The sequence below is a fragment of the Pongo abelii genome, chromosome 5, assembly GCF_028885655.2.
Source record: "Pongo abelii isolate AG06213 chromosome 5, NHGRI_mPonAbe1-v2.0_pri, whole genome shotgun sequence".
Taxonomy (NCBI): Eukaryota; Metazoa; Chordata; class Mammalia; order Primates; family Hominidae; genus Pongo; species Pongo abelii.
The window spans coordinates 145,008,025-145,034,684 of NC_071990.2; the positions used below are offsets into that span (position 1 = coordinate 145,008,025).

At 36.3% G+C, this 26,660-nt stretch overlaps 1 protein-coding gene across 2 annotated transcripts in view; it reads left to right on the forward strand.

Moving 5' to 3' along the window:
* The first annotated feature begins 40 nt into the window (after positions 1-40).
* PEX3 (peroxisomal biogenesis factor 3) overlaps positions 41-26,660 on the forward strand; it is a 39,460-nt gene continuing 12,840 nt past the window's right edge. The window contains exons 1-9 of one of the 2 annotated variants that reach the window (XM_002817433.5): positions 41-386; positions 8,305-8,436; positions 12,151-12,232; positions 17,653-17,696; positions 20,496-20,620; positions 20,918-20,984; positions 21,092-21,146; positions 21,690-21,858; positions 24,022-24,092. In XM_002817433.5, the coding sequence (XP_002817479.1) occupies positions 314-386; positions 8,305-8,436; positions 12,151-12,232; positions 17,653-17,696; positions 20,496-20,620; positions 20,918-20,984; positions 21,092-21,146; positions 21,690-21,858; positions 24,022-24,092 (818 nt within the window). In that variant the 5' untranslated portion in view covers positions 41-313. The remainder of the gene's footprint in view (positions 387-8,304; positions 8,437-12,150; positions 12,233-17,652; positions 17,697-20,495; positions 20,621-20,917; positions 20,985-21,091; positions 21,147-21,689; positions 21,859-24,021; positions 24,093-26,660) is intronic. The other variant, XM_054558253.2, reaches the window with a different exon arrangement.

Genomic DNA, 26,660 nt, shown 5'->3' on the forward strand with positions numbered 1-26,660 from the left:
GGACCCCGTTTCCTGGGGAGTCGAATGAAAAGGCACTCGGGAGCTATTTCTGAACGGACTTGGGCGTGTCGGACCAGTGAGCGGCGGCGGCTGCGCGGCGGCAGCGGCAGAAAGCGTAGCGGCTTTGCTGTAGTCCACGCCCCCTTGCCGCTCCGGTGACAGTCTCCGCGGAAAGTCACGTTTGTGATTTCGGGAGAGCACAGAGTGGGACGACGGCGCTCTTGCTGGGTCATCTGGGCCAGGTGACGAAGAAACAGTTTCCCGGTGAAGCAGCCCCTCACCCCTAGTCAGCCCACAACCCTAGGGCCTAAAGATGCTGAGGTCTGTATGGAATTTTCTGAAACGCCACAAAAAGAAATGCATCTTCCTGGGCACGGTCCTTGGAGGTGGGTGACAGCGTGCTTGAAAGGGGGCATTGGGAGAAGGGGGTGGGAGAGGTGACTTTTTCTAAAATAAGGACAGGCCGGGAGATCCTAGTCTGGGATATGTAGAGGAGATTCGATCAACCGTGGGATGAAAAGGGAGGTGGCCAACCTCCAGGGTTCTCCCATCTCTGCAGTTGAGAAATGCCTCTGTGCCCTTTGCCCTGTCACCGACTCTTAACTCTATTTCTCACCTATCCTTTTTTCTCACGGACCTTTGGAGAACTCGTCACAGTTTAAGTTTCTGTTTCAAGGCACCATTCTCTTACAGGAACTTTTTAAAAAAAATTCTGCTTTCCTTTGAGATTTTTCATTTCTGTTTGGCACTCTTGATACTTTGGCTCTCACCATTCTCAGGAGTTTAATAATAATCTAGGGAAGTTACCTATAGGCTGTACTTCGGGTGGTGGTTAAAGTCGATTTGAATTTTTGAAAACAGCGCAGTTGTCCTAAAGGACTGAAAGATGTGGATTAGATAAAGAAAAACAAATCAATATTTTAGCTCTGTTTCTGCCATTTTAGAATACAAACTATGGCAGTAAGAAAAATGCTTGAGGGATGTTGTGCAATCTTCCTCAGGATCTTCAAGGTTGGGATCATCGTAATCTAGCTGACATAACTGAGTTGCACAGGCCCAGAGGAGATTTAGAAACAGATGAGATAAAAATCTTGAGACGCTTTTTCCTCATACAATGCTCATGTGGTAATATTCAGGGATTTGAAGGAGGGAATAAAAGCTTTGTGAATTATATGAAAAGGACATCTAGGAACTATAAAAGAGGGAATTTGTTAGAACTTGAGTTTTTGAGAAATAGTCTTATCACTTATTACATGCTGTGTTTACAAAAGTACTTAAAATCAAGAACAGAGTTTCCCAAAGATTTTGGTTGGCTTTTCTCTTAATATTAGATTGTATTCTGTTCTCCCCAAACAATTTGCAATTAACAATACCTTTAGCATCAATAGTTCAGATTTTGGTGATGCTTGAAAGTTTGGTGATGCTTGAAAGTTTGAAACAGAGTTCTTGTTGCTGAGCCAAGGATGGTGTTTTGCATGTCTCTGAGGTCTGTCACAAATCAATAATAAGCATATGTAAATTTTGAACACCTTTGAGAAATCCTTTATATATAAAAGGTATTTTCTGATATCTTCAGTCTCTAGTACCTAATGTATATTTAAATTATCCTAAGACTACAGAGTCCATTTTATTTATAAAAGCTAAAAATGTATGTGTGATTGAAGAAATACAAGTAAAGTATTTTTGTGTTTACTGAAGGAAGGAAAATTATCTCTTTAGCGATCTCAGAAGGAATACTCCTTCAGCTTATGGAACAACCTTGTAGTAGATTAGAAATAATCACAGGGGAAGCAAAAGAGTATACTTAAAAGAAACTTATAATTTTTTTAAAAAAACTAACAAGAGCTTTATAGTTACAGAATAAGAGGAATGCAAAAAAAAGAAAAGTTCAGACGGCCAGAAAGAGAAAATAATCCTAGTGTTTTATATCAAAAAAGGAGTCAGTCTGAAAAGAAAGGAAGAGTGGATGACCGTGGTTGGCATTTGTTTGAGTCTCATATTCTTTCTGCTTCAGGGAGAAAGTTCTACAGTGTGTTAGGTTTTAATTAGTCTAACTTAAGAAATACTTATCAAGTGCCTGTAATGCTGAAGGTAATATGAATGGAAATACAAGATTTATATATTTTTAATAGTAACAGCTACTGTTTATTGGGTGCCCACTTTGCGCTGGGCATTGTGCTAAGCTCTTCCTATTTAGGCAGAATGACAAGAAGACAATTATTATTATCCCCATTCAAAAATGTGGCAGCAAGAACCCTAAGAATTTAAGAAACTTGCCTCAGGTCTCAGAATTAGTGAAGGGAAACTGGAATTCAAACCCAGGTGTGTTGGACCGCAAAGCACATTCTCTTTCCATATTATATCACTGTGCTTTCTTGGCCTTTATGGTCTGATAGGAAGGAAAAGCAAGTATACATGTAATTAAGATACAGAAAAACAAGAGAGGTGAAAAAATGCTGTACGGATCACACTGGCAAGTAGCATATGCAGTTGTGAAAAATCAGGAAGAATTTGATGGAAGAAGAGACACATTTTGACAGGCTTGAAAGCTGGGTAGTATATCAACAGGCATGCTCAGAGAAGTTTGGCCATTCAATGGTGGGGGAAATAAGTAAGTAAAACCTTGAGTAGCAGGCCTTCTTAAGTAAAAATTTCTGTTTCCTCGAATTTGAGATGGGTAACTAATTGGTTTACACGTTTGTATAATTTGACCAGTTTGGGGGGTTTGGGTGTGTTCGGTTTTTGTATTTTTTTGTTTTTTTGTTTTTCAGACAGGATCTTGCTCTGTTACCCACGCTAGAATACAATGGTGTGATCATAGCTCACTGCAGCCTTGTTTCTCCTTTGCTAGCTTTACAATGTAAGGCAAGTAGAAAGGCTTCGTTATGAAGATTTGCCTGACATCTTCACACTTTCCTCACTCATGCGGTCCTCTCACCTCCTCAGCCTCCCAAGTAGTTAGGACTACAGGTGTGCACCATCATGCTTGGCTAATTTTTAATTATTTTGTAGAGACGGGGGTCTCACTACATTGCTCAGACTGGTCTTGAACTCCTGGCCTCAAGCAATCGTCCTGCCTCAGCCTCCTAAAGTGCTGGAATTACAGGCATGAGCCACTGAGCCTGGCATAATTTGACCAGTTTGTGAAAAGACTAGAGAATTGACTCCCAAACTTTTTGATCTAAGGTCTCCTTTACACTCTGAAAAATTAAGGCCCCTCAAAAGCTTTCTAAATTTTATATCTATTAATAGTTACGATATTCAAAATTAAAATGAAATTTTTTTAAATATTAATTCATTTTAAAATAATAAACCTATTACATATTAACATACATAACATTTTCAAAAAATTAATGAGTGTCATTGTTTTACATTTTGCAAATCTTTTTACTGTTTGGCTTAATTGAAGAAAGCTGGATTCTCATCTCTTTCTGTATTCTGTCAGTTGTGGTATATCACACATCATGTAACCTCTCAATTACTCCACTGTATACTCATGAGAGAATGAGAATGAAAAAGGCAAATAACATTTTAGTATTATTACAAAAACAGTTTTGATTTTATAGACCCCCTGAAATGGTCTTAAAGACCCCAGGGGTGCCCATACCACACTTTGAGAACCATTGCACTGGAAAAAGTGTTGGAGAACAGAGAGCAACCAGATTGATATTTATTGACTTGCTGGTTTCTGAAAAACTCAGAACATTGACTTGGATTTATACCTTAAATCCTGTAATCTCTGGCTTCTTCACATTTTTTATTCATTCATTCTGTCATTGAACAAACATTTGAAAGAGAGTAAGTGCCTGATCTCACTGTACTTTACTCTCGAAATACAAAGGAATAAGACAGATCCTGACTTTGAATTCATGGTACAGAAATGGAAATAAAAGTAGTATGATAGTATAGTACAAAAATAGAGCAGGGTGTTGTGGGAGCATAGATGAGAAGAAAGTGAAGATGTCAGGCAAATCTCCATAAGGAAGAATTTCTACTTAAGTTGTAGAGCTAGCAAAGGAGAAAGGACACAGCAGGAAAAAGCCATTCAAGAGGTTCAGCAACATTGCTTTTTATGAATGAAACTGTATTTCACTGTGGCTATGCAAATGAGAAGTGGCAAAAGATTAACTTGGAAAAGTAGCTAGAGTACAGATTGTGAAGCCATTCTACATAATTTGGACATTATCCTTTGTATTGGTGCTTCCTAGAGTTTACTATGGATAAAAAAATCACTTAGGGAGCTTAATAAAACATAGGATCCTTTATTCCAGATTCTGATTCTTTAGGTTTAGAGTGCAGTTCAAGAATTCCTTAATTCAGCAAATATTTATTGCATTCTAACTGAGTCCCAGTCAGAGTTTATGTACTGGGGATGCAGCATCATGCAAGATAAGACATTTGGGGGTATTTTCTTTTCTTTTTTTTTTTTTTTTTTTTGAGATGGAGTGTTGCTCTGTCACCCAGGCTCGAGTGCAGTGGCGCGATCTCGGCTCACTGCAAGCTCTGCCTCCCGGGTTCACGCCATTCTCCTGCCTCAGCCTCTTGAGTAGCTGGGACTACAGGCGCCCGCCACCACGCCCAGCTAACTTTTTTTTTTGTGTGTATTTTTAGTAGAGACGGGGTTTCACCATGTTAGCTAGGATGGTCTCGATCTCCTGACCTCATGATCCGCCCGCCTCGGCCTCCCAAAGTGCTGGGATTACAGGCATGAGCCACCAAGCCTGGCCCATTTAGGGGTATTTTCAAGGAGTGTCCTTAAAGGCTACATTTTTAATTGTCCCAAGTGATTCTGATGTAAGTGGAACAGGGAAACCACATTAAGAAACGATGGCAAGATGTTGAAGGATTCTAAAAACATGAGTGATATGATGAGATTTATGTTTTAGAAAATCACTTTGCATATATAAGATGGGTTAAACAGATGTGTGACCAGAGACTGAAGAGTTAGGGACCTATTGAACCAGTTCAAGAGCATTAATGTTTAGGGTCTAAGTGATGACAGTGATAAAGAAGTTGTAGATAATTGGCAAGATTTAGAAAATGTGTCTGAAATAGAATCAGAATACTGTAGTAGGATTTTGTGATCTGTTGGATTGGGAACAATAGGTTATTTTCAAACTTTTTTTGAAATTATTAACCTTGTGAAATAGTTGCATTGTAGGGATTTTCATCCAGAAAGAGAAGACTAAGAGATGGTTTTAAAACAACTGAATTGTGGAAAGACTAGAAGTCTTATTTTACTGGTAATGTTATTAATGGAAAACTCAAAGCATTTGACATTTATTTTTTAAGGTATTTAGTAAATATTTTCATTGTTAATACATAAAGTCATAGCTACAAAAGAAACATTAAAGCTCATATAATCCTAATCTTTCATTTTATGGATGAAGAAATTTAGACACAGAGGGAGGAAGGGACTTTCTCAAAAGTCACCTAACTGCTTGATATCAGAGCCGTCAATATCTCCTGTTTTCCAGGCTAGGCTGCCAGTCAAGTATATAGACAGTCATGAGCTCCATGTTTTAGCCAATGAATTACCTGTCCTCATTCTTATTTTTCTAAGGGAACAAATCTGACAAAATCAGAATTTATGAGCCTGATGAATTAGACCTTGTATAAGAACTTAGTTCAGTGCTAAACTCAAGAAAAATAATAGATTGTGTGATTTTAGCCTGATTTCCAAGTACCACAAAATGGGCGGCTTAAGCAACAGCAATTTATTATCTTACAATCCTGAAATTTAGAAGTCTAAGATCAGGATTGGTTCCTTCTGCAGGGTGTAAGGGAAGGATCTGTTCCAACCCTCTCACCATGGCTCATAGATAGCCGTCCCCTCTGTTTTTGCTTCGTCTTCCCTCTGCAATTGTCGACGTCCAAGTTTCCTTTTACAAGGACAAGTCTTATTGAGTTAGGACCCACCCTAATGACCTCATTTTAACTTGATTACCACTGTAAAGATTCTATTTCCAAATAAGGTCACATTCTGAGGTGTTGGGGCTCCCATGGCAATTCATTTTCTTTTTTAGTTTAGTTAGAATATCAAAGTGTGGCTAACTTAACTACTCTATGATGTTCACATTCTCATTTCACGTTCAGGAAAATTTCACACTCAGGAAAACTGACTTCCCCTCAGATATAGACCAAATGTACACACTTATATCATACTGCCTATGCTGAAATGTGTTAAATAACAGTTCCTTAAAAAAATCATCAGATTTGTTGAGACTCTGGTTAAAGCAGTGGACCTTCTCCCCAGAAAAACACACCAATCAAATTTACTATTATTAAAGAAAAAAATTCTTAGCTGTGCAAAAAGTGTCATCTTAGTGTTTGATTTTACAGTATAATTTGAGAAATAATCATTTTACATGTAACTTTCAGTAAGCTGTTGTGCAAATAAGATACAAACAATTCCTTCAGATCTATTATGTCAGAATTGCCTGTCATAGAGTAACTTTGTGAAATGTAAGTCAGTTTCCTTTGTTGGTATTGTAGCACTATCATCAGTTTCTTTAGAATGGAGTACAGGAAAGGTAGCCATGTAGCCACTTATATGAACTCTCATTTCTTCTTTAAGCTTGGTTATAGTACATTAATTTGCATATAAACATAGCAACAGCAATCATACTGTAGTTCTAGTTGTTTTTAGCACATACCCTTTTACTGAACTACTATTTTTAAGAATATGTAATATCTTATCAGTTCACCTATAGCACCTGTATTAGTGAAAATAATTCAGGATATGTATTTGTTTTGCAGTTCCTAGAGGGCTACCCACTTTCTACCTGTGACAGACCAAATCTAATTACTTAGGTCATGCACAATTCTTAGGTTATGTTTAGTAGATACTGGGGGTCACAGACAGTGGGAGGTAGGTTAATTCCTTACAACCTTACTCTCAGGTTATAATGAAACCAAGTTCTGGCACACTTAAAAACATCTACTGGCAAACAGAGATTAAAAGTAACACCACCTGTTCTGTAAGCTTATTGAAGTCCCAGTGTTCTGTCCTTGTTTCATGCTACCGCAGAACTGCTTATAAAAGATTTACCTGAAGAAAATGCAACAGTATTCTAGCTGTAGGATTTGGCTTGCTACCTGGTTAACTCAGTTGACTAAGAATCCTTTGAACTAGCGGCTAAGGATCCCAGGCAAAGGTGAAGGACTTGCCTGATTTGTATGTTCTAGTTCATATGAATATTACTAAAATGTTTTAGCTAGTCCAGTATCTTGAAAACCATTAATTTAATCTATGAAAATCCATTCCTGATAATCATTATGCTAATTAAAAATATTTGGTGCTGATCAGTGATAAAAGCTAGTTGAAGAGCTTAAGCCTTGGAATGTGGCTTTTGATCAAGTGTGGCTAACTAACCACTCTGGAATGTTCACATTCCCAGCTAGGAAAACTGACTGCCCCTCAGATATAGACTAAAATGTACACATTTAGTACACATATTTTCAGCATACTGCCTATGCTGAAATCTGTTAAATCACAGGCCACATGACACCACCTATATTCTTATCCTGTGGTGTTACAATTTAGGAGTTTCTGTACCCTCTTCCTTCTTTTTTTTCCAATTAAGTTACTAATTTTTAGATGAGAGAGTTGTATTTTCTCTCCTTATCTCAAAGAGATTTTTCTAACATGGATGGATAAATAGACTTCTGCCTAACTACCTTTCTTTCATTGTTCCTTTTAAAAATTGTATCTTATATTTTTAAAAAGTATTTTGTGTTCATTGAAGAAAATATAGAGGACAAAATAACCTGTTATTCCACCATTCAGCAATGATCATTGTTTATTATATTTTAGAAATTAAAACTCACCTATTTTTTGTATCTGTTTCCATTAAAAAAAGTAAAATTTCTGGGATCTTATTTTATCACCTAACAGTATAACGTGGGTATTTCCTTAAGTCATTATTTAGCAATGTGGTTTTTAATAGCTACGTAAGATTTCGTTGTATGGCTAGACTATCATTTATTTAAACAATTCTCCATTGCTGGACATGTAGAATATCTCTAGTCTACTAGTAAAGGCACTGCCAGACTTTTTAGATTTAATTCCTTTCCCTTCTTCAAACCTAGCCCTTATGTGCCCATCATTTCCTCTGTCATTGGCTGTAAAAATGCTGATTTCCTTTTCTTTGGGCCAGTCTTACAAAATTCTTTATTTAGGTTTTAAAAATGTAATTTTAGCTATCCACCAATATAAAACTTATAATTGCATAAAGTAGGTTAAAAATACTGTGTAGAATTTTTGGTACTCTAATGAATATAGTACTTTTTTAATGATTGTAGGAGTATATATTCTGGGGAAATATGGACAGAAGAAAATCAGAGAAATACAGGAAAGGGAGGCTGCAGAATACATTGCCCAAGCACGACGACAATATCATTTTGAAAGTAACCAGAGGACTTGCAATATGACAGGTAAGACAGAGAAATATTTATACATGTGTAAAGTTGTTTGACGGTTTGTATTAATTTGCATATCACCGGGATCAAATTTAGAGGAAAAGGCAAAGAAAGGATGGTAAATCTAGCAAGTGTTTGAATGATTGAACTGAATTACATCATTTTAATGTGAATTTTAAAAATCAGTTCATTCATTTTATTTATTCATTCAGCAAATACTTGTATCCAGGCCTGGGGAAGCAGGAAGTGAACAACAACAACAAAAAGCCCCTGACTTTTGGAGTTTATATTCTAGGGAGAGGAAAAGATGATAAACAACAAATAAGTAACTTTAGGCAGTGATGGCTGCCATATGGAACATAAAGCCATGTGAGGGCTGGAACGTTCTTTAAGACAGGGGATCAGTAGAGTCAGGTTTCTTTGAGGTAACATTTGAGCAGAAACCAAATGTTACAATGGAGGGAGCCATGTGAAATGCCTGAGGCGGGAATAAGCTTGGTACTCTCAGGACACATCAAAAAGTCCATGTAGCTAGAGCAGAATGAACAATGGCAGTGATAGGAAACAAGGCTGCAGAAGTAGGCTTGATCCCACTGGGCCTATTGGCCATAGGAAAGAGTCATTAAGTTTATTAAATTTACAGTAGGCAACTATAGACCTGTGAGTCGTCCACAATAGTATACACTCAGGCAATGTTAATTGATGGCAATAATTTAACCTCCAGAGCTAGAAACATAGTCCTGGGAGAATGCCATCACAAAATCAACCTGCCCATATTTGAAGAGAACAGTGTGTTCTAACTGGCATAACTGAAGAATTAGTTCTCAAATCCATGCAAAGCCTGTTTTTCTTTTTTATTATTTAAAGCTTACTCATTTCTCTAACATTCTTTCAAGAACAATTAATTTGGAAAGAATTTATAAAGGTACATTCTCCTTATTTAATTTTAAAAGTAGAAATTTTTTAGAGTTAAAGGCCTTTATTATTAGTTTACTTACCTCATTTTACTTGAGGCTGAGATTAAGAAGGGTAAGAGGCACATCCAAAATTACAACTGGAGTATGATTTTTAATATTTGAAGTAGTAATACTTAGAAAAATACCTTCATTCTGCAAAGCGAATAGTAATCATAAATGCTATACATAATGACAATTCTGAGAGTAAAATGAACATTATAAAAGCCACTTCATAAATGTTTTGTGAGGCCGTGATGAGATAATGCCTATAAAGTGCTTGATGTATGATAAATACTCGGTAAATGATAACTTTTTAAAAATTACAAAATTAGTTAAATTGATATTCAGCATTCAATGTATTGGCACTGCCTAGGACATTTTAATGAATTTTTAGAGAATGGTCCATTTCTGGTTATTATTTGAATTTTCAAAAAATAATAAAATGGGCCAGGCATGGTGGCTCACGCCTGTAATCCCAGCACTTTGGGAGGCCGAGGCTGGTGGATCACCTGAGGTTAGGAATTTGAGACCAGCCTGACCAACATGGAGAAACCCCATCTCCAATAAAAATACAAAATTAGCCAGGCGTGGTGTTGCATGCCTGTAATCCCAGCTACTTGGGAGGCTGAGGCAGGAGAATCACTTGAACCTGTTAGGTGGAGGTTGTGGTGAGCCAAGATCACACCATTGCACTCCAGCCTGGGCAACAAGAGTGAAACTCTGTCTCAAAAAAAAAAGGTAAAATGTAGCTGCTGGGGTCTTAAAATACATCTCAGTTTGACATGGACCCTTGTGTCAGTTTGGGTCCCCTGGGAAGCAGATGCTAGGATGGGATTAGATGTACAAGAGATCTACTAGTAGAAATGCCTGTAAAGAATAAAGGGGAAGGGAGGCAGAAGAAGGCAAGCGAAGCATTTAGGCCACAGTGCAGGTCTGACACTTGTGAAGGGAAAAAGACAAGGAAGGAAGAAAGATTAGGCAAGAAGAGTCTCAGACTACAGCACAGTTCTAAGAAAGCATTGGGAGACCATGAAGTGTCTGCAAGCCAAAGTTTCTGGTAGAGGAGACCTGCAGAAATAGGCCTGCTTTACTGTGCCCATCCAAGCAGTGTCATTGTCTGGGAGCAGTGCAAACATGGTGATGGATCCAGAGGAGTGGCAGATGGGGTTGTCAATTATGTATGCTCCTCCAGCAAAAGATAGGGGTCACACATTTCCATGATGCAACCCTAAGATGAACAAATAGCTGACTATAGGCAATTAAAAGTAAAATATTTAATCTCTAAGAGCCAAAATATAGGTTCAATGAAACTTTCCAAATTAGCTTTCTGCACATTCTGCATTTTTTGTACAATTCATAACATGAGCATTGATAATGGTGTTACAAATAATATCAAATTTCTATTCCTTTGGATAAGATGTCATTGATATACTAGGAAAAAAAATGGGTGCTTTGGGGTAAATATAAGTAGTTTTTCCCTTACCCAAGAAGTTTTCCCTTTTAGAATGTGGTGTTCATAGCCAGGTGTGGTGGCTCACACCTGTAATCCCAGCACTTTGGGAGGCAAAGGTGGGAGGATTGCTAGAGCCCAGGAGTTCAAGACAAGCTTGGGCAACATAGTGAGACCTCATCTGTACAAAAAATTTAAAACATTAGCTGGTTACGGAGGCCCATGCCTCTAGTCCTAGCTACTCAGGAATCTGAGGCAGGAGGATCGCTTGAGCCCAGGAGGTCAAGGCTGCAGTGAGCCGTGATTGCACCACTGCACTCCAGCCTGGGTGACAGTGTGAGATTCTGTCTCAAAAAAAAAAAGGAATGTGGGGGTCTTCATATTTTTTCATTTTGTTATCGTTACTTTTTTAGGGTTTACAGACTCATTTTACATTTTTATATGTGTATTTCTCCATTTCTTTTTTTCTCTAATCCCATGACAGATTCTTATTCTCCAGCATTTCTTATTCCACATGTAGAGCCATAAATAAACTCCTAAAAATCACATGAAGTTTTTTTCCCATAGATTGCTAGTCTCATTTCATCTTCACATTATTCCTGGGAGTAAGAAACAATAACAAACAACAGCCACTGACAAAACTAAAACTAAAACTCAGCAACTCTTAGTTTCTAACCCAGTGCACTTTTATTTATGTTATAATAAATGTTTATTGCTTTGTAGTATTACAAACAGTAAACATTTACGATAAACAGTAACAAATAATACCCACTGACAAAACTAAAACTCAGCAACTCTTAGTTTCTAACCCAGTATGCATTTGTCTAGGTTATAATAAGTGTTCGTTACTTTGTAGTATTTAATAAATAAACTTCTTTAAAATTAGAATGAAAAATGAAGCAAAAAGTATAGCTGAATATAAAAATGTTTTTGATCATTGTCATTATATCAGAAGTAAACACTTATTGTAAAAAATTTGGAGAGTATGGAAAAGAAAAAAAGGAATTGTTAATAATCCATAGCTCAAAGACCACCACTGTTAAAATCTGAGAATAATTCTTTCTATTGTTTCTTCTGTGTGTACTTGTGTTGCTGTGATCATAATGTTTACATAATTTTATTAAATTACATAAGCAGATAAATGATTTGTTAGGATATAATCGTTTTATAATAATAATAATAATTTGAATCGTCTAGCCCTGACTTTCCCTTCTGACTCTTGCTAGTTGCTAGCCCTATCATATAGCCTAAAACAATGAGCATTTCTTAGTGAGGGCAGTCATATCACTTGTGACCTTTTTTACTTTTTTGTTTGTATTACAGTGCTGTCCATGCTTCCAACACTGAGAGAGGCCTTAATGCAGCAACTGAATTCCGAGAGCCTCACAGCTCTGCTAAAAAACAGGTAAATGCAAGTTACAGCATTTTCTGTTTAAGCACTGCACTTAAAGTTTATAGAATGAACTGATATACTTTTCAAAAATCTTTGTTATTTTTCTATCTAATCAAAGTTTATATAGGCTCAGTAAGAAAAATACTAATTATATCATTTAACCCACATTTAATTTTGTCTGTGCTCTACTTTTGTGCATAAAGCTTTCAAGGCAATGATATTTGTATGTATTGTTTTTCATATAAATAGACCTTATAGCACTTTGAAATTGTTCACAAATTTAATTATGGAGTGCTTGTGAAATGTGTTCCTGAACCAGAGGCTGTGAAGCTAACAAAGTTACGTTAAATATTCTGCTTCTTTCTGAAAGAGCTTACGGTGTAATAAAGCATGTGAACATACATTTTAAATAAATAAGATATACAGAACTTATATTTTAAATTACTGGCCGGGCGCAATGGCTCACGCCTGTAATCCCAGCACTTTGGGAGGCCGAGGCGGGTGGATCACGAGGTCAGGAGATCGAGACCATCCTGGCTAACACGGTAAAACCCCGTCTCTACTGAAAATACAAAAAATTAGCCAGGCGTGGTGGCGGGCGCCTGTAATCTCAGCTACTTGGGAGGCTGAGGCAGGAGAATGGCGTGAACCCGGGAGGCGGAGCTTGCAGTGAGCCCAGATGGCACCACTGCACTCCAGCCTGGGGGACAGACCAAGAATCTGTCTCAAAAAAAAAAATTACTAACAAAATGAAATACAAACATAACATGAGCATGCAATACTAATAATTTACATTGTCATGGCAGTTTGCTGTTTCCAAAAGCACTTTCACATATGTAACCTTGTATATTGTGTGTAGCATGTGTTGGGGTATTGTAATTTGGTATGATGCTGTATTAGTTTGAGAAGACTTCCAGCAGGAAATGGCTCCTATTTTAATGACAGTGATGGGAGGGTAGGCAGGGAAATGGTTTCACTAAATAAATGTTAATCATTGTGGCCTTCCTAAAATAATCACTTGCCTTTAATCACCCTTCAAATAGCCAGGGGAAAAGTAGTTCTATTTCTAAACTGTCTCACTGTGCTAGCCCTGGTGCTAGGTACCTTCCATATATGCTCCCACTTAATTTACACAATATCCCTGTGAGGCAGTTACTATTATTCATTTTGCAATAGGAATTGAGTGCTCAGACAGTCTACATAACAAGTGGTGAATTTTATTTAAAAACACTTACTATATTCAGAGAATACTTCCCAAAATAACAGTGGATTTGTGTACTCGAGATTTCTTTTATCTGATTAAAACAGAATGCTAGTGATGAGGGGTTTTCCATTTTTAATTTATTCATTCTTAGAGGTAGACAGACCTTCCTTCCTTCTTACAGATATAAGGTTTAGCTTATAAATTAGTTCATACAGTTTTATGAAGAAGAAACATATAAGCAGATTGCTTTTAATCAAATAAATAATTACCATTTATATGTACACAGGTAGGAATTGAAAAGAAGTAGATTTTAATTTCCTTACTTTTTGTCGTGATGAGAAGACAAGACAAATTAAATAAGTGAATAGCATTTTTATACAAGCAACATAATACAGATAAAATAATCGTGGTGGCATTCTTCCTTCTTGGTGAATCTGTTTCCTGCAAGGCCCTATGTTCCATGTGCTTTAGGGGATTTAATAGTTAAGATCAAGTCTCTTTAAGACCTTTTCATCCAAAGGAGGAAGTAGACTAAATAAATTATCGTAATTCCAGACATGTTTAGTGCAATGACAAAAAGTAAAAGGAAAATTTAGGAGTATCAAAAAAACCAAGGGATTAATTTTGATGGATTATCCTGGACAGCTTTAAAGAAAAGATGTGATTCTCTTTTTCTTAATCGGTACACAGAGAGGAGAATTTCTTAAATTCTGGAGAATTTAAGATGGGCCACAGTTCTCCTCATTCACAGTTTCTTCTTTAGATATCTCAATGTTACTTTTTCTTGGCTTTCTTTTGATTTGAAATAGCTGTTTGTAATTTGGTGGGGGGAGAAGGGTAATATCCATTTGAAAAATATTTGCATAAATAAGGGCTTGATCCCTTACAAAGTGTGATTAAATAAGGCCTCCAATCTTATGACTGCTTTTATATTAATTTTATATGAGACTCTGGTCTCATATAAGCCTGTTGAGCAAGTTTTTTTTTCTTTAAACTATTTGTGATAATAACTAAGATAATAACTAATGAGAAATAAGTAGATGATTTGATAGTCTTATTTTGCCAACTTCATAATAGCAAATAAACAGTTATCACTGTTTTTGATATTTGGCACTCTTCTTGAAGACTAATAATGGCAATGAAGTTTCAATTGCAAAAACAAAAAAATCTTAAACATCCTCCATCATAAGAGAAGTAGAACACTTTGAAAGGATTCATTTAATTCTCTCTTTTTTTTTTATTTCTCCATGAAGGTATTTTAGTGACATTAAAGAGTCTGGTTGTATTTAACTTGCAGTTGATTTCCATCAGACAAATCATTTGAAAGGAATATTTGCATTGAAGGTACTTTTCTCTGTTCTACATAGATTTGGAATCTTTTATGTAGATTTTGGAGTTTTAAAAAAAATAGCATCAGTATTTAAAAATCTACTTTTAAGGTCTAATAATGTTGAATGTAAACATGAAGAAATGTCCTGGGTAACTATAACTGTCTTCTCCCACCAAAATCATCCCAAATAAAATACAGTTTTTTGTTCGTTTAGTTTTGGTTTTTTTTTTAGATAGAGTCTTACTCTGTCACCCAAGCTGGAGTACAGTGGCACAATCATGGCTCACTACTAAGCACTTTCTATATTGAAATTTTCAGAACCACTGTTTTCTTATCTTTTTTCATTTAGAATTTTTATAAGAAGTACTTAGAAATTTTTCTGAGGAAGCATTCAAAAAGAGATATGAGTCACTTATGATACATTAAATACCTCACCTTTGAATTGTGGTTGATTCCCAGTTTAATCCGAATACATAGGACATTCTGCCATGAGTCTTGAACACTAGATTAGATTAAGGTTGCAGCAGTGTCTTGTATGAGTTACTCAACACATTTTCTGAACCTGTGCCATCTAGGAAAGAGGTAACTGAAACTTTAGAGTCTCCTCATTGGCAAAGAAAGACAAGAAGCTAGTAGTATCCTTAAAATTGTAATAGTAACTCAATTTCTTGTTGGAATGCAAATTTATGTCTGAAAGTAATAATAAAGAATATGGACTTGTATTTTCTATATCTGTGGTTTTTTTTATTTCATGTTTTCTAGTAATTTATTTTTATTGTATTTAACAAAAGTGCTGCTCTGTGACAGATTGGAAAGGAAAAGGAAAAAAAAACTGATCCTTCCACTAGTGATTTGAAAAGCACTAAACTACCTCCACATAGTACATCCATACAATGGTGTACTATACTTTGGTTAGAAGAGAAAAGTGGCTACCATCTGTATACAATAGTCCCATCCACCTTATCCATGGTTTCACTTTCCAAGGTTTCAGTTAGCCATGACAACCATGGTCTAAAAATATTAAATGGAAAATTCCAGAAATAAACAATTCCTAAGCTTCCAGTTGTGTGCCATTGTGAATAACATGATGAAATCTCCCTTTGTCCAGCGGATCCATACTGTAGATGCTATCTACCTGTTAGTCACTTAGTAGCCATCTTGGCCATCAGATTGGATGTTGAGGTATTGCAGTGCTTTGTGTTTAAGGAACCTTTATTTTACTTAATAATGGCCCAAAAGTGCCAGAGTAATGATGCTGGCATATTACGGTTGTGCTATTTTATTGTGAGTTATTGTTGTTAATTTTTTACACTGCCTAGTTTATAAATTAGACTTTATCATAGGTACATATGTATAGGATAAAACATAGTATATGTAGGGGTTGGTACTATCTTCAGTTTCAGGCATCTACTGAGGGTCTTCAAATGTATCCCCCCAAGGATAAGAAGGGACTACTGTAGTACTGTGGAATGATTTCCACAAGATATATTGCTATATTTTTTAAAAGGTAAAGAAAAATGTGTATAATATTTTTCACTTATCTAAGGGGGCAGATATAAATGTATATATACCTATTTGCTTATATAAAGCAAAACAATGGAAAGTTTAAGCATTTTTTAAGTTGTCACCTATGAAGAAGGGAGAAAATGAAGGGGGATAGGAACAGACTTTTTTGAATATACCATATTATATAAATTTGATTTGGGAACCATATAAATATTTAATATTATAAAACTATAGTGTTTAAAAAATAATGTCCAAAAATATATAGTACCATAAATCAAATTAATCTAAATATGATTCTAGTTGGTAGTATAACTACAAAGACAGAAACTGTGCTAAATTACTTTGAAACAGAAATTTCACTGTATATCCTTAGTAGGATATATACTCTTCACACACAAAGAATTGGAAAAACAGAAACCTTAAACTCTTTTACACTGAGACTGTTGTGTATAGAGTGAGGGATGAAGCAAATTAGTAATTTTGTTGGTTTCACCTATTTTTTATGTGGACAAAAAGAAACACAGATGTAAGATCAATGAGATTAAGTTAAAAACCTTTTGACTAATTTTCTAAATTTTGACTAATTTAGAAATATCAGTATGAATTAATGATGTATATTACCTTTTTGATTATATACACATATAAATAAATAAATAAATAAATAAACATTTATTAGCTTAGTTCACTGAAAAAATCTTAGAAATAGTGACCTACCCAGTAGCAATGAACATTCTTCATCAAAGGTTTTGGTCTCTACCATTTCCTGCTATGAGAAAACAGGACCCAGTGAAATTGGTGATATCAAGTCTGCAGCAAGAATTAAATGAAATGAACCCAGAATAAGTTTTCATGTCAGAAACTGTAGATACTATAAAAGACTACTAAAAGATCATACAAATCAAAAGGATTCAGGAGGCAATGTGAATAGTCTTCCAGAAGTGAAAGATGGGCAATTTGAACATTGACAGAGATAATAACTACAGTGGATTGATACACATGAAATATATGTGTAAATTCATGTGTTTATGATTGTAAAACAAAAAAACACTTCATATTTACCTTTGAAGGATTATAGGACCTACTTCATTATTTCTAAAACAGCAAGTTAGGGAAAAGAAAGAAATATTTCCTCTGTGTTTCCTATATGATTTTGTAGTGTATCTATACATAACACTCAAGGAGAAAAAGATTGTAAGAATATATACCAGTGAAAGTGATTGTTATTGATTACTGGAATTTAAATTTTTTTTTACTGTATTTTGTGGGCTTGCTTTTCTGCAGTTATGCTGTGTTGCTTTTAATTTTTTAAAAAAATATAGATCTGTAAAATTCAGAGTTTTCTATTAGATTATCTAGATTATTATTTTCATATTTTTTTATTTTGTTCTTTAGGCCTTCAAACAAGCTAGAAATATGGGAGGATCTGAAGATAATAAGTAAGCCTGCATATTCTGTGTGACAGCACATCCTTAAAATATTTATAAAGGGAAATGTTTGCATTCTATTGGGATGACTCTTTTTTACCTGCCTTTTAGAATTGTTGTTAGTAGTAAACAATATAGTACGGGTAAAGCAAGTAGATCAATGTCTGGTCATAGAAAGCATTCAGTAAATGTTAGTGGTAATGCTATTGTTATTATGATGATGATGGTAGGTAAAATTGTCCTAGACTACATATGCCTTTATTAGGTACTGATATCTCTAATGTACTTTAAAGGAAGTTTTTATTCCAATCCAGATCATAGATTTACTTTGATATTGTATTGTAAACTTTTGTTAGTATAAAAAATTGAAACAAAAAGCTAAACTAGGGCCTACATATCTGCTTGTCTCAGAACTGTTATCCTGTTTTCCCATCCATTCAGCTAATCCTTGTCAACAGAATGATGCTTAAGCCTTGCCTATTTGTTTTTTTTGTTGTTGTTGTTGTTGTTGTTGTTGTTTTCATTTTTATTATACTTTAAGTTCTAGGGTACATGTGCACAACCTGCAGGTTTGTTACGTATGTATACATGTGCCATGTTGGTGTGCTGTACCCATTAACTTGTCATTTACATTAGTTATATCTCCTAATGCTATCCCTCCCCTCTTCCCCCACCCCACGACAGGCCCTGGTGTCGACAGGCCCCAGTGTGTGATGTTCCCCACCCTGTGTTCAAGTGTTCTCATTGTTCAATTCCCACCTATGAGTGAGAACATGTGGTGTTTGGTTTTCTGTCCTTGCAATAGTTTGCTCAGAATGATGGTTTCCAGCTTCATCCATGTCCCTACAAAAGGACATGAACTCGTCCTTTTTTGTGGCTGCATAGTATTCCTTGGTGTATATGTGCCACATTTTCTTAATCCAGTCTATCATTGATGGGTTGAGTTCCAAGTCTTTGCTATTGTGAATAGTGCTGCAATAAACATATGTGTGCATGTGTCTTTATAGCAGCATGATTTCTAATCCTTTAGGTATATACCCAGTAATGGGATGGCTGGGTCAAATGGTATTTCTAGTTCTAGATCCTTGAGGTATCACCACACTGTCTTCCACAATGGTTGAACTAGTTTACAGTCCCACCAACAGTGTAAAAGTGTTCCTATTTCTCTACATCTTCTCCAGCACCTGTTGTTTCCTGACTTTTTAATGATCGCCATTCTAACTGGTGTGAGATGCTATCTCATTGTGGTTTTGATTTGCATGTCTCTGATGGCCAGTGATGATGAGCATTTTTTCATGTGTCTGTTGGCTGCATAAATGTCTGCTTTTGAGAAGTGTCTGTTCATATCCTTCGCCCACTTTTTGATGGGGTTGTTTGATTTTTTCTTGTAAATTTGTTTAAGTTCTTTGTAGATTCTGGATGTTAGCCCTTTGTCAGATGGGTAGATTGTAAAAATTTTCTCCCATTCTGTAGGTTGCCTGTTCACTCTGATGGTAGTTTCTTTTGCTGTGCAGAAGCTCTTTAGTTTAATTACATGCCATTTGTCCATTTTGGCTTTTGTTGCCATTGCTTTTGGTGTTTTAGTCATGAAGTCCTTGCCCATACCTATGTCCTGAATGGTATTGCCTAGGTTTTCTTCTGGAGATTTTATGGTTTTAGGTCTAATATTTAAGTCTTTAATCCATCTTGAATTTACTTTTGTATAAGGTGTAAGAAAGGGATCCAGTTTCAGCTAAGCCTTGCCTATTTGAAAACAAACCTCTCTAGTTCCCTGTAGTTCCTTTCAGCTTTTATACTTCCTTTTTCGGGGGGTGGGGGGAGATGGAGTCTTGCTCTGTTGCCAGGCCGGAGTGCAGTGGTGCAATCTTGGCTTACTGCAACCTCTGCCTCCCGGGTTCAAGCAATTCTCTTGCCTTAGCCTCCCGAGTAGCTGGCACTACAGGTGCGTGCCGCCACGCCCAGCTAATTTTTGTATTTTTAGTAGAGACAGGGTTTTACCATGTTGGCCAGGATGGTCTCAATCTCTTGACCTTGTGATCCACCCGCCTCGGCCTCCCAAAGTGCTGGGATTACAGGCATGAGCCACCATGCCTGGCCTATGCTTTCTTATAATCCTTATGACCAAGATTTCTACATTCCCTTTCTTCTCTTCACTCCCTCACGCTTTGATGCACTACAGCCCTGCAGCCTGGCTTCCACACCTGTGTCTTCACCCAAGCAGGTCTCTCAAGCATCAGTAACAACTTCTGTGTTACCAAATCTACTGGACATTTTCCTTCTGCTAGGACTCTAGGCAGCAGTCAACACCTTCACTCTCTCCTCTGTTTTGAACACCCTGTCCTAAGCTACTGGGAAGCCTGTCTTACCAAGCTTCCCCAGTCTTTCTGTACTTTTCTGTAGTCCTTAAACAGGCTCATCCTCCTCGGGCTGCTGTTGAAGGCTAGAGTTCTTCCACACTCAGCCTTCTTCTCTTACTTGAAAATAGCTCCATTGACAACTAAGAGTTCTGAAGCTACAATTCTTTGTGCTTCCCAGACTTTTCCTTGTTTTCCTTTCTAAGCTAATAGTATATACCTCTTTCACCTAATATATTTCATTGATTATTGTTTCAATTAAGGGATCATACCTAATTTTTATTAAACAATTGTGAGGAGAGACTGAAATATTTTGAATTGATATATTTTTATACTAGAAACAGTTGTAAATATGTTTTTAAAAGTCATCTTATGAAAAAATAACCATAGGGATGGTTCATGATTTTACACATTTGTATTAATCACAGTACCAAATGGTTTTCTTTTCTCTATGAAGGTTTCACAAGAAGTATTGTGGCTGTATACAGTACCTGTATGCTGGTTGTGCTTTTGCGGGTCCAGTTAAACATAATTGGTGGATATATTTACCTGGATAATGCAGCAGTTGGCAAAAATGGCACTGTAAGTTTAATAGACTTAAATAGACATTGTTCTTTCCCTCAAGAGGTTCAAAGTTTAACTTATTTATCCTGATAACAATTTCTATGAAATAAATATTTTTATATTTCATGTGATTGTGAACTTTTAGTATTATGAATAATTTTTATATATTGAAACTAGAATTTTTGGTATGTTAAAAAATACTATTTTTCTCATCATTTCAGATCTTGAAAAATCTCAGCCAAAGTTATATTGAAAACATTATTTATTTACCAGTTTAAAACTTGGATAATTGAACTGTATTTCTGTTTTGTACAGACAATTCTTGCTCCCCCAGATGTCCAACAGCAATATTTATCAAGTATTCAGCACCTACTTGGAGATGGTAAGATTCTTATTTGTGACTTTTATACTAATTTTAATTCATTTATTTTTATTATTGAGGAATTTTTAAACTAAGCAAGGCTTTCAGGTTTGTTTTTTCTTTAATAGGCCTGACAGAATTGATCACTGTCATTAAACAAGCTGTGCAGAAGATTTTAGGAAGGTAAGGCATTTTTCTTTGACTTTTCTGACTTCTTGATTCTAATGAGTGAAAGAAAATTAGAATTGTTCTAGTGAAACCAGTGACTTGACAAATGGTGATTTGTGAAACTCTTTGTAATCTAATCAGATACCATCCTAGGATATTGCATTGTGAGATCCATTTTCTTTATCATTTTTTTATACAGAGGGGAAAGTTTTAATATTTCATTGTTAATTGATTTCATACAAATCAGAAATATCTGGGTCATGAGATAAAAGACCTACTTTAAAATCTGCCTCTGAGGCTTTTACCTCCCATTTATACTAGCAATATCTATAATTACAGTAGGAATTCTCTTATGGAATCCAGAGAAATACTTTTCTTGGCTCTGTAGTAATGGCCCTTAACTAGTGGCTGATTTCTTAATCCATTCTATTCCAGTCAGCAGTTACAGGTGTAAGCAGAAGAAACAGGATTTTAGATAGTAGCCTGTTAAGAAAAGAGTGTATATAGGATGTGTTGTATAGTTTCTATTTATCCCAATTCCCTTTTCTCTGTTTCTAGTGTTTCTCTTAAACATTCTTTGTCCCTTTTGGACTTGGAGCAAAAACTAAAAGAAATCAGAAATCTCGTTGAGCAGCATAAGTCTTCTTCTTGGATTAATAAAGATGGATCCAAACCTTTATTATGCCATTATATGATGCCAGATGAAGAAACTCCATTAGCAGTGCAGGTGCTTAATTCATAACCATTTAACCAAACCAGTTACTCTATTCTTTTAAAATTTTACTCTCGAAATTTTGATTTCTGAGTCTCTTGAAAGGTAAGTGATTGAAAAGTATATATTTCAATAATTGAAGTAAAACCCCATTAATTTAGAAAACAAACAGCCATTATGAGTGATTTCTAGTAAGAAGCACTTAACAATTTTAGATATTCAGTACATTTTTATTATAAGGTATGTGACAGTAGATACTGTGATGTATTCTGGGGATGTAAAATGAGTAAGACATGTTCATTACACCTGGGGAACTGAAGATACAAATTCAATTGGTGGGCTGCAGTGTATTTTTGTATCAGATCAAGTAGCAGAACATAGAGCTGAAGGTCAGGGCAAGATTATAAAGAGCTTTGTATGCCAAGATAAGGAGTCTGAACTCCAATTTGTAGACAAAGAAAGGTAGATTTTAACCAGTCCAATGACACAATCACCTTTGCTTTTTAAAAAAGTTAATGATGAAAGTACAAAAATGGACTGAGGAGGTTATGGTCATCCACTTGAGAAACAAGGTCTAATCCAAAAATTATCAACTATAGTGTTGCTAAACACTGGTGTGTCCTGGGTAGTTGTTACATAAGTTATTCATTGATTAAGAATAATGAAAATGCCCGATTGCAGGTTATGGCTCATTTCCTAAATTAGTAGTTTTTCATTTGTCTGCTGGTTTGCACCCATTCTTTGTAATTGGGAGAACACCTCTTACTTGACAACTGGAAAAGCCTTAGAACAGAGAGGCCCCCTATGCCATACCTCAGCAGAGAGGCCCTGTTAGAACAGAATGCCTTATTTTCGTTGCCTGCAGGATTTTCCCATTGCCAGAGACAAAGATGAACCTGTTTGGGTGCTGAGAGATCCTACATTCATGAGTAGGCCAAAAAAAATGTTGCATCCCATTTAAGGAAACCCTGTAACTTGAAAGATAGAGACTAAACTGATCAAACAGAACAGATGGAACAGAATTAATGAAACAGGAGACATCTTACAAAATAGAATCTCAAGGAGATGCAATAAGAGTATTAAGAAATCTTTTTAGGACTCTAAAGTAATTTACAGTTTTCAAAATTCAAAACAGGACCAAAAAGAAAACAAAAGAACAGGTGAAGAGAGAAATGATGGACCAGGTCTTACTGAACTGAATTAAAACCTGAAATTTAAGATTGAAAGGACACATAGAGTCTCAGACTAGATTGATGAAAAAAGACATACATATCCTGATAAAATCTCTTACTGATAAAAGAAAAAAACATAGGAGGTTGACGGGGAGGATCACTTGAGTCCAGGAGTTCAGGACCAGCCTGGGCAACATAGCGAGATCCTGTCTCTAAAAATTAAAATTAAAAAAATCAGTCAGATGGGCATAGTGGTGCACGGCTATAGTCCCAGCTACTCAGGAGGCTGAGGAGGGAGGATTTTTTAAGCTCAGGAGTTCGAGTTCATGGTGTGCTATGGTTGCACCATTGCACTCCAGACTGGGCAACACTGATCTGTCTCTTAAAAAAAAAAATGCTTTGGGAGGCCAAGGCAAGAGGATGGCTTGAGGCCAGGAATTCGAGACCAGCCTGGGAAACATAACAAGACCCTACCCCTACAAAAAAAAAAAAAAAAATGAAAAATTAGTATGGTGGCCCATGCCTGTAGTCCTAACTACTACTTAAGAAGCTGAGGCAGGAGGATCACTTGAGCCCAGGAGTTCGAGGTTGCCTAAGCTATGATCATGCCACTGCACTCCAGCCTGGATGACAGAGTGAGACCCTTTCTCAAAAAAAAATAATAATAATAAAATTAAATTAAAAAAAAAAAAACTCAGACCTCTGCAAACTCAAAACCTGTTTCTTCTTTGTCTGACTATACTAGAAATCTATCCAAGAAGGGCCAGATAAACAGAGCTCTTACTAAGTATAATTTTACTTTTACTCATGTCTTAAATTCTACTTATTTGCACACATAAACCATTATAGGTTTTTATTTTGAGGAGGGAGGGTCTAACTTTTTTTTATTGTTGATAGAACATAGACTTTTAGATTTCCTGAACTCTTTATTTATGAATGTGATTAGTTTCATCATAACCTTGTGCTAATGTTTGAAAACCTTAAGTGTGACATTTGAATTCTATAGGCCTGTGGACTTTCTCCTCGAGACATTACCACTATTAAACTTCTCAATGAAACTAGAGACATGTTGGAAAGGTATGTATACTTCATGTAACAGGAAAAATATGTGTGTATGTTGAATGTACTTGAGACTATTTTTTAGTTTTTCTTGAACAACACGGTCAGTATAATATTATATCAAAATTAAATTTTTGACTCTGTTCCCCAGCCTTTAGATAAGATTTCCTACTCAAACTGGAGGGAAGCAGTGATTTCTTAGGGTAACTCAGCTACTAACTCTACTATCTGAATTCATCGAGTTCCAGTCGTTTGTTTTTCCTCAGTAGGATTGTCCACTTTTTTCTTATTCAGATTTCCACCCCATCATTTCATGAAGCTCTGGAGAAGGTCATCAGTGATCTTTTGTCATATCCAATGAACCTGTAATGTTCATCTTACTTGACCTTTCTCTGATATTTGACACTGCCTTTCTTGAAATTCTTTGCTCACATGACTTTCGTGACAGTATAATCTATATTTTTCTCCCACCTCTCAAATCATTTCTTAGACTTTTCTATCTCTGTCTTTCCTTTAAACATCAGTGTTTCCAACCTGGTGCAGTGGCTCATGCCTGTAATCCCAGCACTTTGGGTGGCCAAGGCGGGTAGATTGCTTGAGCCTAGGAGTTCAAGACCAGCCTGGGTAACATGGCAAAAACCCCATCTTAAACAAAAGAAAAAAAAGTTAGCCGGGAATGGTGGTGCACACCTGTGGTCCCAGTTGCTCGGGAGGCTGAGGTGGAAGGATCACCTGAGCCCTGGCAGGTTGAGGCTATGGTGAGCCATGATTGCACCACTGTACTCCAGCCTGGACAACAGAGTAAGATCCTGTCTCAAACAAGCAAAACAAAACAAAACAAAAAAAGCCATCAGTGTTTCTCAGGTATTTGTTCTTTCTTCATTGGCAACTGCCTCCCAGGCAGTGTTTTATACTCCCATTACTTTACTATGCTAGTAGTTAAAGCCAAATGTATAGCCCTAGTCCTCCACCCTCAGGAGCTTGTCTGGATTGAAATTTCTACATTTCATAGATAGAAATAATTTGTTCATTCACTTAATTCATTTATCTCATTGAATTATTCATCAACTATGTATTGGCTGTCTGTGGTATATTAGGTACTGTTCTAAATGCTAGGTCTTCATCCCTACTGGAATGTGTATGTTAGTGGGAGAGGAAAATAATAAACTAATAAATTTAATGTAATCTCAAGTATGTATAACTTTGTTGATGAAACACAAAGCAGGTTAAGGGGTTAGAGAGTGACCAGGGATGCTGTTTGTAATAGGTTGGTCAGAAAAGGCCTCTTTGAGGAGATGTCATTTGAGCAGAGACCTGAATATACTGTGGAAGTGAACCTTATAACCCAGAAAAATACAGTTCAAGGCAGAAGAACAGTTGCAGTGATCCTAATGCTTGGCCTGTTCAAGGAATAGCAAGGAGGCCATTGTTGGCTGGAGCACAGTGAATGAGAAAAGCAATAGGGAAGTGAGATTGGAGAGATAGATGGAAACTCTAGAGTATGTTGAACCTTGTAGTCCATGATAAGAAATTTGTTTTTTATTCTTAATGTATGGGAAGCCATTGGAGAATTTTAAGCAGGGCAGTGACATCATCTGTGTTTATAAAAGATCTCTAGCATTGGGAGATATACCTAATGCTAGATGACGAGTTGGTGGGTGCAGCGCACCAGCATGGCACATGTATACATATGTAACTTACCTGCACGTTGCGCACATGTACCATAGAGCCTAAAGTATAATAATAATAATAATAAAAAAAGAAAAAAAAAAGATCTCATTGCTCTATGGTAAGCTGACTATAAAGAGATAAGAATAGAAGGAGGGAACCAGTTTCAAGAGTTGAAGTAGTCTAATCAAGAGACAGTTGCAGTTTGAACTGGGTGGTAGCAGTGGTGGCAATAACAAGTGGCTAAATAATAGATTTATTTTTAAGGTTGAACCAGTAGTACTTGTGGAATTATTTAGTGTGGGTTATAAAACAGGAGGCAAGGATGACTCCTAGGTATTGGGGCTGAGCATTTGAGGAAATAGGAACTGCCATTTACATTTTGGCAGTGTTAAGCATATCCAAGTGGATATGCCTATCGGCAATTGAATATGCAAGTCTGGAATTCAAGAGTTAGTTTACAAATATAATGTTTGGAGTCATCACTTTGTATATGGTATTTAAAGACATGGGAATAGGAACAGATAGAGACTAGAAGACAACTGAGTCATAGAGCACTCCAACATTTAGAGTTTGGGATCGGGGGAAGAGCCAGCAAAGGAGACTGAGCAGGAGCTGCTAGCGAAAGAAAAGAAACACCAAAAGAATGAGGTATTTTGGAAGACAATTGAAGAAATGTTTCAAGGAGACTGTGATTAATTGGGTCTAATGCTCCTGAAAGGCCAAAGGAGATAAAGACAGAGAAATAACATTAGATGGAGTTGTCGATTGATCTTGTTGAGAAGTTTCAGAGGAGCAGTGGAGATAAGCTAATTCCAAAGAATTAGAGTTTAGCAGAGACCAAGCACAGACAACTGTTGCAACATTTTGCTTTGAGAGATTCTGAGAAATAGTATTTAAGGGGAATATGGGAGCCAG